Consider the following 12,929-nt stretch of genomic DNA (forward strand, 5'->3'; position numbering starts at 1 on the left):
GTGGCTCACAACCACCCATAATGAGATCTGACGCCCTCTTCTGGTGTGTCTGAAAACAGCTACAGTGTGCTTATTTATAATAATAAATAAATCTTTGGGCTGGAGCGAGTACGGCTGACCTGAGCGAGTAGAGGTCCTAAATTCAATTCCCAACAACCACATGAAGGCTCAAAACCATCTGTACAGCTACTGTGTGTACACATATACCTAAAATAAATAAATCTTAAAAAAAAAAAAGATGAACAGGTGAAAGAAGCCACTTTGCTGAGGAAGACTGGACTCCCTTTCTTGCCCCAGCATTGTTTTATGAACAGAGCATGTGCAGAAACAAAGCTCTTCCTGCCCCGCCCCCTCGTGGAGGGAGGGGGCTATAAAATACCATATGCTGCCTCGTCCGGATTCCCTGACGATCTTTCTTCAGCTTCCTACCATATGTGCACTTTGGGGCATGCCTTGTCTGTTTCTCTGTTTATTTCCGCCCTGTGTCCAATTCTCTGCCCTTCTCTGCCCTTCCCTCCTCTTGGTACTTGCCAGGATTTTCACCTAACCTCCTGTACTGTGTACTTCTCTCAAACACCAATGAAGTAGTTCTGGCTTCTCTCTCTGTCTCTCTATCCCTCCCTTCCTCCCTCCCTCCCTCCCTCTCTCCCTCCCTCCCTCCCTCCCTCCCCCTCTCTCCTTTCTTTCACTTTTGTTTGTTGTTTGTTTTAGTTTTTCAAGACAGGGTTTCTCTATAGAGTTCCAACTCTATAGACCAGACTGGCCTTGAACTCAGAGAGATCTGCCTGCCTCTGCCTCCCAAGTGCTGGGATTAAAAGTGTGTACTGTCTGGCTCTGAGTCCATTTCTAATTTTGTATATGAATGAGACTAAGAACCTCAAAAGGGAGCCTCAGTTTCCCCAGCAAAACCAAAGAGGCCAGGGTAGAAAACTCAGTTGTAGTCAGTCATTAGAGGTCAGCCTGGGCAATAAATAAGTGATGCTTCCAAATCTGGCAGTCTCTATGTCTAATATTTAAACCTGGCTTGTCTCCTCTCCCTTACTTCTCTGGGCATCATAGCACTCTGCCTGTATCCTATGTGGGGAAAACATAAAACAAACTTGACATTTAGTAACTGTAGCCTCCACGAAATTTGATGAAAGGCTGCCGGTCTTTTGGGATATTTTTTGTTTTAAACAATGAGTCTTTACTCTGAGTGTCTCAATTGCTTCATCCAGGGAGTTAAATGATGATGTCCTCATGGTAGTTAGCATGCCTTTTTAAGGACTTCCCTAGCAGCGCAGAAAATTAAGCCCTGGAAAGAATTTGGCACAACAGTTAGTCATCCGCCTTGCTTTAAAGCATACCCAGCTGGTACAAAGAGGGGCGGGGAGTATGGGTGGAAAAAGGCCGGGTAAAGCAATTTATTGTCAAGCACGACATTTTTTATTGACAGAGTCTCTCTCTCCAGGCAGTACTCACATGCTCCGAATTGAAGCTTTTAGCTGGGCAGAGCTGGTTAAGCAAACAAACCGAGTCATTTGAATGCAATGATTAACAGGAAGCCAGGGGAGCAGGCCCAGTTAACAGCCTTCCCTGGGAGAAGAGGCTTGGTTCCAAGTTCCAGAGCGACGCCTCGCCCGAAGGTCACTGATAAGTGATTTCCCAGTGAGGACAGGTAGGGTCACTGGACCCTGGAACCTCTCTGGGGTGGGGCATTTTTGTGTAGTAATTGGTTGTAAGTGACTTGGAGGCTGGGCAATGGAGCTACTTCAGAAGTCTGTCAATGAAAAATGAAAATATAAGCAAGCTAAGAAGAGGGAAGGGAGAGAAGAAAGACTCAAGGAACAGGCTCATCAGAACCACATCCATGCAGAATGAGACTGGGACTTGGGGAAAAAGTAAGTTAAAGGAAGCTCTGCTCCAGTTCTATCTCTGAAGACACTTTGCTCGTTTCCTGCTTTTGGAAGATGGGCTCTTGGAAGTACAGACTTTTTAGCTTTTCTCTTATTGCTGCCTCGGCGCTTATGTTTATTTACCATAGCAAATTATGGGTGAACAATCATTTCCCAAGGGGGGTTTCCAATATTTCAGTCTTAGCAGAAGTCTGTTTTCAGATGTTCAGTGGGGAGAGTTTTTATACAGCGGACAGTGCCCGGAAAACCACACTGGAAAACTTCACCTGTTCCGAGTACAAGGTTCAAAATCACTACATAACAGAGACGCTCTCTGAAGAGGAAGCCCGCTTCCCTCTGGCTTTCACACTTACCATCCACAAAGATTATGACACTTTCGAGAGACTCTTCAGAGCCATCTACATGCCCCAGAACATCTACTGCGTGCACGTGGATAGTAAGGCGACAGAGACCTTCAAAGAAACGGTGCAGCGGTTAGTGAGCTGTTTCCCCAATGCCTTCCTGGCCTCTAAGGTGGAGCGGGTGGTCTATGGTGGCTTCTCCCGGCTCCAGGCTGATCTGAACTGCATGAAAGATCTGGTGGCCTCCAAGGTCCCCTGGAAATATGTCCTCAACACCTGCGGGCAGGACTTCCCTTTGAAAACCAACAAAGAAATTGTCCAGTACCTGAAAGGGTTTATTGGGAAGAATCTCACCCCGGGGGTGCTGCCTCCTGCTCACGCAGTTGGAAGGACTAAGTATGTCCACCGGGAGCTGATAGACCATAAAAATCCCTACGTGCACAATACAGCAAGATTAAAAGCCCCTCCTCCTCACAATCTGACCATTTACTTTGGCACTGCATATGTGGCCCTCACACGGGAGTTTGCTAACTTCGTCCTCCAAGACCAGCGTTCACTGGACTTAATCTCCTGGTCCAAGGACACCTATAGTCCTGATGAGCACTTCTGGGTGACACTCAATAGGATTCCTGGTATGTATATTTTGTTTCTCTCATGATGTCATCTTCATCTCAATGGTGTGATTTTTTGAAAGAGACTTTGTCTTGCTGTGCCCAGCCCAGGCTATCCTGGGGCACCAGAGCTGTCGTGACTTCTTGGATATCTGGGATTACAAAGATTTCAATAGAGCCACAGTGTCTGTCTTCGTCTTCATTAATATATAAGACATGATCGTTGTCGAATAGGCTTCTCAAAAGATGGTAATTTTTATTTTTTTGAGACAGGTTTTCTCTGTACAGCTCTGGCTGTTTTGTTCTGGAATATACTCTGTAGAGTAGTCTGGCCTCGAACTTGGAGATCCACCTCCCTCTGCCTTCTGAATGCTGGGATTAATAGCCTGTGCCACCTTGCCCAGTGGTAAAACAAACAAACAAACAAACAAACAAAACACCAAACTTTAGCATAACAAACATTTTGGGCTGGAGAGATGGCTCAGCAGTTAAGAGCACTGACTACTCTTCCAGAGGTCCTGAGTTCAATTCCCAGCAACCACATGGTGGCTCACAACCATCTGTAATGGGATCCGATGCCCTCTTCAGGTGTGTCTGAAGACAGCTACACTGTACTCATATACATAAAATAAATGAAGTAATTCTTTAAAAAAATATCTTGGCAATTTCAAGTGTTAGCTTTTGAGTGCGGAATATTTGTTGATTTTTTTTTTTAAATTACTAGTTTTATTTGCAAACCTTGATGAGCGCAATGTGCTTTAATACTAGCAAACAGGATGGAATGGACGACAAGCTACTTAGCTTCCCTTGCTTGCCTGTCATTTTTTGGGGGGTTGAGGGGTCTCTTGAAACTTGCTGTCTTAGTGACGTATAGTCACCCTGCTGTGTGGTGCTCTCTGACCTAGTCTTCTGTCTGCCTGGGATTTTGTACTCTTTGATCAGCCGCTCTCTATTCCCAGTCCACTTTCCTATCAACTCCTTTTTCTGTCATCATTGCTTTGTTTAGGGTCCACGCATTCGTAAAGTCATACAGTGTATGGCTTTGTTCAGTTTGCACAATATCTTCCTGATTCATCCATGTAGCTATGAATGTCCAGATTCCACCTTATAAAGGGCTGAGTACTTTTCATTTATATGTATAGTACATTGGTGTTAAAATAAAAAAAAAATCACAGAAATTCTCCTCTCTGCCCATCCTGCACCCGAGAGGCCATAACTGTTACCAGTTTATTGAACAGAAACTACCAGCAACATCCTGACTTCATGATTCCCACGTTAAACCTGAACTTTTTTTTTTTCTTTTTTTGGTCCCCTGGGGTGGGGGGGGGTGGGGCAGTGGTATCAGCAAACCAAGGGAAACCAAAGGCACAGACTCATGGAGCTCGAAATCTTCCAAGAGTCAGATTCGAAACAGCTCCTGCGCTTAGTGGACGGAAGTTCCGCTCCTTGTGGCGGAACGCTGTCTGGTCACAGATGGAGCATGATGGCCCACACATCAGTTCTCACTGCCGTGAAGCAATGGCCAGCTTGTTCATCTTTGCTCTCTGGATTTGCCTATTTCCTCTCCTCGAGTTCCAGGGTTCCCACTTGCTGTGGAATGCACTGATCTCTGACTCAGACTTTCTTCACTTTTCCCCTGGTGTCTGATCTGATTCTGTGCTTGGTCATCTCTGAAGGTCACTTGCACATTCCCAGGGGACCTGCCTTAGCTCATGTAGCGGAAATGCAGTGAGCTTGCCATACAGATGCCTACATTTATGTTTCAATGTGGGGCATCTACTGACAGGGAGAAGTGACTAGCAGACAGGGAGTTCACACCTGCCTTTAGAGTATCACCCAATAAACTTTGGTCACCACCGTGAAGTAAAAGTTCCTGAAACCCAAACAGGAACCATATTGTTGTTAAGGAGCCTCGTTGTCAAACATTGTTATTAAGCCTCCATTAAGTTTCTGTTTTCTAAGCTTAATGTGCCCTGCAAACCACATTTCTTTTTCAACCTATGACCCACTTGTGACTCCGTGATGTGTGTTCTCTCCTTGGCCTTCCTAAACTCCTGGACCTGGGATGCTATGATTGCTTTTTGCCTTATGAAATGTGTCTTTCCCAGCTGCCTTAATGACATGAAGCATTCTTATCTACCCTGTGCCCCCCACTTTTCTGTCCAACAGCTTCTGATACACTTATCTACCCCACAGCCAGCCTTGGGTCCCGAGTCCCCAGCTCTTCTGTCCAGGTGTTATCTGGACCGCTGTTTTCTATCAACCCCAACCCTTCCCCGTAAAAGGGACCCAAAAAGCTGCCGAGGGGCTGCTCTCTGAAATCCTGACTTTGGAGGAGGCAGCAGGCTTGCTTTAATCAGATGGTCCGTGGAACTGATTTCCCAGTTCTAACTCTCACTTCTTGCTTACCTTTCTCCCGTCCGACTAACTCCTCCTACCCAGGCCTCTCTAATCCAGTGCACAACAGGGTCATATTTAACTTTAGTCCACTGTGCTACTGGATTGTGAGTGACTGACTTCTTCTTAGGGACAAGAACTGCCAGTAAACCTGAATACCAAGCTCCTTCACCTGCTGTTTTCCCTCTGGGCTACTGATCCTCTAAGTTGATTGGCTCCACCCCTGATTTCACCCCTGGTTGGGAACTCAGGGTAGGTTGGTTTCTTGGTCATGGTGTCCCTTAGCATTACCCTCTTCAAAAATGACCGATAGTTTTTACGTAATTTGCACCACCCATGCGAGTCAGCTTTCTGTTGATGTGACAAAGCACAGGTCTTTGTTTGTGTTTTTACTGTGTTGTCATTGTTGTTGTTTGATTTGGGGACAGCTCTCACTATTAAATCCTGAACACACAGCTATCCACCTGCCCCTGCCTCCCAAGTGCTGGGATCAAAAAACAAAAACAAAAACGTATTACCCCCCCACACACACACTTTAAAATAGTGATTGTTCAGAATAGTCATTTTTACAATGTCCACTGGGAAGGAAAAGTTTGTCCTGCTTATAGATTGTAACTAACTATCAAGGGAATCAAGGCAGGAAACTGAAGGCAGGACCCAAAGCAGAGAACATGGAGGAACACTGGCCATTGAGTTGCTTGCCACTCAATTTTCTTATGCTTGCCAAGGAATGGCACTGTCCATACTAGGCTGGACCCTACCACATTAATCATTAGTCACCAATCAAATGCCCCCATAGACTTGCCTTTGGGCCAATCTGATGGAGACATTTTCTCAATTGAGGTCCCCTCTTTGAAGCAAGGTGACTTGAGTTTGAGTCCAGTTGACACATCATAGATCCTTCTCCGCTCTCTTAAGAGTTCCCCTTAGACCTTCATGCCTTATATGTGTGTGATACATATACATATGTGTGTATATGGGTATACATATCTACATATATATTCATTCTCCATATGAAAGAAAACATGTAATACTTGTCTTTCAGAGTATGACACTGCTAGGCAAAATGATCTCTAGTTCCACTCATTTTCCTACAAATGACACAATTTTATTCGTCACAACTTTTATTCTTTGGAGCTGAATAAAACTCCATTGTGTCTGTCTAATAGGACATTATCATCCATTCATCTGTTGGTAGACATCTAGGCTGGCTGGTTTTGTGTCTTGGCCCTTGTGAATTACACAGCAATAAACAGTTGTGTGCGCATCTCTGTTTCATGCTGACTTAGATTCCTTTCCTACATTCTCAAGAGTGACATAGCTGGACCACATGGCTATAGTTTTAGTTCTTTGAGGAACTTCCATACTGATTTTTGTAGAGTCACGCCATCTCCCAACCTCTCCAACAGGATGCAAGGCTTCTTCTTCCCCCACATTTTTACCAGCACCGGGTTTCTTGGTGATAGCCATTCTGACTAGGGCGAGGTGGAATAGCCATGTAGTCTTGATTTGCATTTCCCCAGGAGCGTCTACGAAAAGTAGTCAAGATTCAACTTGCCTTGCAGTTTCACAGGCTTTAGCCCACAGTCGCTTGGATCTGTCATTTCAGCATCTGTGAGAAGACAAAGCAGCATGGTCAGAGTTGCACCGTGGAGCAGAGCTGCTGGTTTCAAGGTTATTGGGAAGCAAAGCCTAGGAGAGGATAGGTCAGGGACAAAAGCTGCCCTGCAGTTACCTTTCTCCACCTAGGTTTTACCTCCTGACATTTCCACCATCTTCCAACCTCCCACTGATGCCATGAAACCATCGATGAGGTCAGAGCCCCCGCGATCTGATCTCTTCCCAAAGGCCCCAGCCACGAACACCACTGCTTTAGGGACAAAGCCTTGAAACTCATGAGCTTTTGCAAAGATGTTTCAGTTCCAAACTAGCACAGTGCCTGAAGGAGGGGGTGGTGGGGTGTAGGGGGGTAGTGGGAGGAAGAGATTGGAGATGGTGAGTCAGGAGAACAGACTCTCCCGGTTTCCAGGTTCCAATGACCTTGGGGCCAGACTCTGGACCAGCCCAGTTACACATCCCAGTTACATCCCATAGCAAGCATCTCTCCAGGATCCTGGACATGGCTGGTGTATTGCATTTTTATTTTTAGTGCTGTCCATGTTGTGATCTATTGAGACTGGTGTATTCCTTGAGCCCAGGTGCCAGAAGCAGAAGCGGGAAACAGATCTGAACCAAAGTAGTCTAGGGAATGCTGCTCGTTTGTGGCCTATAATGTGCTTGAGGGCTTATGCTCCCCAAACCAACCAGGCTCATGAAATTTTTGAGATCACTGGGTCTATGGCCAGATCTATATGGGAGAAAATCAATCAGGGGTGAGGGATAAATTTTACTATTAGTTGAGCTTAAATCATCTCTTGTTTCATATATCCCAGAGAAAGGGACTAGTGAGTTAGAAGACCTATGAGCTTGTTTTGGGGTTTTGTTTTGTTGTTTTTTGAGACAGCATCTCACCATGTAATTCTGGCTAATCTGGAAGCCCCATATGTATACTTTGAACACACAGATCTGCCTACCTCTGCCTTCGAAGGGCTGGGACTAAAGGCATATGCCACCAGTCTGGCCTTCACCTGTGAGTTTTTTTATAAGGACACAGTCTCTTGGGAGGGAACCAAAGTCCCTGCAGACTTCACCTGTTATGTACGTAGGTTATGAAGGAAACAAGAGTGTCATCATTTCTTTATAAATGTGGGAAGGAGGTTCACTGTGTCTGATAATGCCTTACCTTCCTTCATTCTCCCCTTTGCTGGCCTCTGGCTTTGTTCCATGATAGTCTGTGGTTCTACACACCTACAGGTAACTTCCTTTTTCCTCCTTCCCTAGCTGAGGTACAGTATTATTTCCTAACTTTCTTGCAAGAGTACAGCTCACACCTGTGTCATCCTGATGTCAAATACTGACAGGACTCAAGGCACAGAGACCTTCACTCACTAGGTTTTAAGCTGTGATAATGAGGGTCTTAGTCCCAGGAAGTTACAACATTATGAAAAGTGATCCAACAGAATTGAAGACTACCAGAGGTTTTGACATTTTAATGAATTTGTTTTTTATAATTGTTATTTCCCCATATCAGAAATTGATGGGGACTGGAACGATGGCCCAGTGACTAAGAGCATTTGAGCACTTGTCCTTGCAGAGGGCCTAAGTGCGATTCCCAGCACCCATATGGTGGCTCACAGCAATCCATAACTCCAGTTCCAGGGGATTCCATACCTTTTTCTGGTCTCCAGGGCAATATACAAGGGTGGTGCACAGCTCTACATGCACACAAAACACCCACCCACAAAACAATAAAATAAACTTGTGTTTAAAATTGCCCTGATGGCTAGTTGACATGACTTGCATGCATTTTGTGGGCCCACATACACTGCCATGGAAAATGGGTTGAAGTGGCCTCAGAGATATATCAGGCACTAAAGTCCTTGCCTTGCAAACACCAAGACCCGAGTTCGATCCCCAGAAATACTCCTTTGCTGCTTAAAGGCAGTTGTGGTGGGGCACACTGGAAATCCCAGTGTTGTTGGGAGAAGCTCCTTGGGGAATGTCTGCTCACTTAAATACTTGCTGGAATTCGGGCCAACAAGAGACCTTGCTTTAAAAAGGAGCAACCAGACAACACCTAAGGAATACACCGAGAAGGTCTCACATGCCTGTGTAGTCTCACCCACATGAACACAAACAAAACGAAACAGGTTGAACGATAGTGACCATGTTGGCTCTTTCACCTTTAGGGTCTCTCTCAAAGGAACAAACAGAGATGAAGTAATATGTATATAGCATTGCCCCTCTAAGCAGCAATTTCTTCCTTCCTTCTTTCTTTCTTCCTTTCTTTTTCTCCTCCTTCTTCTTCTATTAATTAATTAATTAATCTATTAATTGGTTCTTTTATTTTTCTTTTTGGTTTTCCGAGACAGAGTTTCTCCGTGTAGCCCTGGCTGTCCTGGAACTCACTCTCTAGACCTGGCTGGCCTCAAACTCAGAAATCTGCCTGCTTCTGCCTCCCAAGTGCTGGAATTATAGGTGTGCGCCACCGCTGCCTGGCTAATTGGTTCTTTAACACAGGTTTCTCTGTGCCTTGGCTGTTCTGGAACTGTTTCTGTAGACCGGGTTGGCCTCAAACTCATGCTTCTGAGTGCTGGGATTAAAGGCCTATGCCATTCCACCCAGCTTTCCTTCCCCCCTCCCTCCCTCCCTCTCTCCCTCCTTCTCCTTCCTTTCTTTCCTTTTTTTTTTAAAGATTTATTTATTTATTATATGTAAGTACACTGTAGCTGTCTTCAGACACACCAGAAGAGAGCATCAGATCTCATTATGGGTGGTTGTGAGCTACCATGCGGCTGCTGGGATTTGAACTTAGGAACTTCAGAAGAGCAGTCAGTGCTCTTCACCACTGAGCCATCTCTCCAGCCCTCTTTCCTTCTTTTAAAGCAAGCATTTATTCCTGAAGTGACCTATCTTAATATTATCATGAAGAAATTAAAAGTAGATTGGAAAATCCAACAACATAGCTCAGTGGGGAAAGGCACTGGCCATCAATTCTGTTGACCTGAGTTCAATTCCCAGGATCCACATATACAAACATGCCAAATGAATTAATATTTTTAAAAATTAACTTTAAAAAATAGATGGAAGAAAAGGAAGAAACTGAGAGCTGGGGACCAGAGCCACTGGGGCCAATTGAAATGCATTTTAGACTTTCTGAGGACTACTGAGTGGATTCCACAGGCAACCTACACATCTGCTTACTCTGCACAGTTAGATGGCACTCATTGGTGGAAGATCATCATCATCACCACCATCACCACCATTGTTGTACTGCTGAAGGTGGCATACAGTCCTCACACATGCTAGGCAACTGCTCTACCACTGAGCTGCGCAATAACTGGTACGAGTCTGTTGATCTTCAGGCAAGATACTTAATTTCTCTGAGCTTAATCCCTTTCTCAGATTCTGAGGATGAAATATCTCTCTATAAGGCTGGTAGAAGGGTTAAACAGTATCCAAACTGACCCTGGCAAGTTGTAGGAACTCGTTTGATGCTAAAAGGGAAAGGGGAGCAAACATGGATTCCTTTTCTTTTCTCTTCCTCCCTTTCTCTTCCTCTTTCTTCTTCGTTGTTTAGTATTTTTGAGACAGGGTTTCTCTGTGTAGCTCTGGCTGTCCGGGAACTTGTTCTGTAAACCAGTCTGGCCTCGAACTCAGAGAGCTGCCTACCTCTGCTTCCAGAGTGTTGGAATCGAAGGTGTGCACCTGGCAAACATGGATTTCTTTCTGTTGATTCCTGAGGGTTTCTGTTGCTATTCTAAAACTTCTTGGTAAGACCAAGGAAAAAGCAACGCCCACGCGTGTTTGGTATGGAGGCGGTAGGAGAAGTTTGCGATTAGGACGGGGAAATGTGGTCACGGTGGCGACACGGGTGCCTGTGCCTTTCTTCTACAGGAGTAGCAAGCACTCTAGGAGCTAGCTAAAGCCTCTCTCCGCTTCCGAGACAAACTTTTATTTTTCCTTTTGGTTTTTCGAGACAGGGTTTCTCTGTGTAGTCCTGGCTGTCCTGGAACTCACTCTGTAGACCAGGCTGGCCTCGAACTCAGAAATCCGCCTGCCTCTGCCTCCCAAGTGCTGGGATTAAAGGCATGCGCCACCACTGCCCAGCCGGAGACAAATTTTCGTTCGCTCGGCACACCCTTGTTCGATCTGCCCTCTGTTTGTTATGGTATGCTCTTTATCTTTGCTGTTCATTCCAATCAGCTGCTGTTGAGAGTCAGCCAAAAAAGTCACCTCTCCATTCCTTCCTTTCTCCTTTCCCAGAACCAACCCTCGCCCCACCCCCTTACCTCCCCGCCCCCCCACGCCAGGACTTCCCTCTTGACACCTGCATTCCATTGTGTATATCTATCTCAGTTCCTCCTACAACAGGTTCCTGTGTGGCCTGCCAATGCCAGATGTGAGGCCATAAACTGAATGGCTGCAACCACACTCTATACTTCATCTAACCTCATCAGCCCGACAGGTACGAAAAGCTTGTGGAATGAGGAACATTATTAGTAAGGAAGAGATCCATCATTCCTCTGGACAGGCTTGCGTGCAGCCCGGGATTCAACTAATCTCAGGTGGAAACAAGGCAAGAGCAAAGAAACAGCATCCTGGCTTTTCCTTCTTATTATTCCCTAGAGTCTAGGGCCTAGACAGGATGGTACAATCATATAGCCACCTTACACTGACTTTACACTGTATCGGGTATTTAAAGTCGTCTGGAACTGGTTTAAAGTCTGCGGAGGGATGTTTAGGCTCTGGGTGGGTACTAAGCCAAGGTATAGAAGGGACCTGAGCCCTGAGCATCTGCTGACTCTGGTATCTACAAGAGGGATCCAGAAGTCAGAGCTCCGCTGGCACCCAGAGTCAATTGAACTGTTAGTCTCTCATCTTAGAAATATTGCCTCTAAATGTATTTTTTCCCTTTCCTTCCAGAAAGTTTATCTAATAAATTTTTCAGTTCTGGCTCAAGTTTTTTTTTTTGTTTTTTTTTTGTTTTGTTTTGTTTTGTTTTTAAGGCATGAGTCCTATCCTCCCACACCCTCCCCTCCACAGGCTTCTTCTAAAGGCACACACCCTTTGCTACCTGTGTGATAGCATTCAGAAAACACTCTTGGGAGTGGGAGTGTGGGTGATCTCGGACCACTCAGGACAAACAACCCTCTTCATGAATCTGAAGAGTGAAGTTATGTGCTTTTCGTTCCTGTCTAGAAAAGTTGGGGGGAGGAAAAAAAAAGCATTCCTGGAATTTGCCTGAGTGATTTTGGCCCTGTGAGGCTCCGATTTAAAATATCCAGAAAATGTAGTCGAAGTGGGCTGTTTGGCTCTAAGCTGAAATCCTGAGTAACTGCTGTTCCCAGATAGACCACTCTGCCAGCTTTACGCTTAGTCCTTCTTTGCTTTGGAAAAAAAGCAATTACTATTATTAATTATTAGAATTATTAACTATTCTGTGCTGGGAACTGAGCCCACATGAGCTGCCCAGGTGAGCCACCTCTTCCTTCTTACCACCTTTACAGAACCTCATTCAAGTAGCAAAGCCAGGTCTCCTCTGCCCCTCCCCCACTCTATACTGCCGCCTCTCCTCCCTGCAGGGCAGTGACTTAGGACTCTGTTAGATACAGGGGTTTTCTGTCTTTGTGAGTTCTCCTATGTTACAAAAGAATCACCATGAATTCAAGGCTAGCCTAGTCTGCCTAGTGAGTTTCAAGCCAGCCAGGGCTACGCAGGGTGGCCCTTCCTCAAAACAGAATGAGGCCCCCTCTAAAGGAAACCTAGCCAGCTATGATGGTTCACGCTTGTAATCCCACCCACTGAAAACCACTTCCCACACCAGTCCCCATGTAGGATCACATTTTCTGGGAGCTGTGTATGAATGGAAGCATACAGCGGGGGCTCCTTTGAGTGGGAGCCCTGTCACTCAGGCAGGGTTTTGAGTTCATCCATGTTGAAGCTTAATCTGCTCCTACTCCCTCCTTTGCCTTGTTCTGAGCAGGGGTCGAGGGCTGGCTGCAGGGGTCGAGGGCTGGCTACAGGGGTCCAGGGCTGGCTGCAGGGGTCCAGAGCTGGCTGCAGGGGTCGAGGGCTGGCTACAG

General features: G+C 45.7%; 1 protein-coding gene across 1 annotated transcript in view; it reads left to right on the forward strand.

Moving 5' to 3' along the window:
• Positions 1–1,949: 1,949 nt before the first annotated feature.
• Positions 1,950–12,929, forward strand: part of LOC116081738 (N-acetyllactosaminide beta-1,6-N-acetylglucosaminyl-transferase) — a 103,191-nt gene continuing 92,211 nt past the window's right edge. Inside the window, exon 1 of the mRNA XM_031358388.1 lies at positions 1,950–2,868. Within this exon, the coding sequence (XP_031214248.1) occupies positions 1,950–2,868 (919 nt within the window). The remainder of the gene's footprint in view (positions 2,869–12,929) is intronic.

This window comes from Mastomys coucha, unplaced genomic scaffold (assembly GCF_008632895.1).
Source record: "Mastomys coucha isolate ucsf_1 unplaced genomic scaffold, UCSF_Mcou_1 pScaffold7, whole genome shotgun sequence".
In the NCBI taxonomy this organism is placed as follows: domain Eukaryota; kingdom Metazoa; phylum Chordata; class Mammalia; order Rodentia; family Muridae; genus Mastomys; species Mastomys coucha.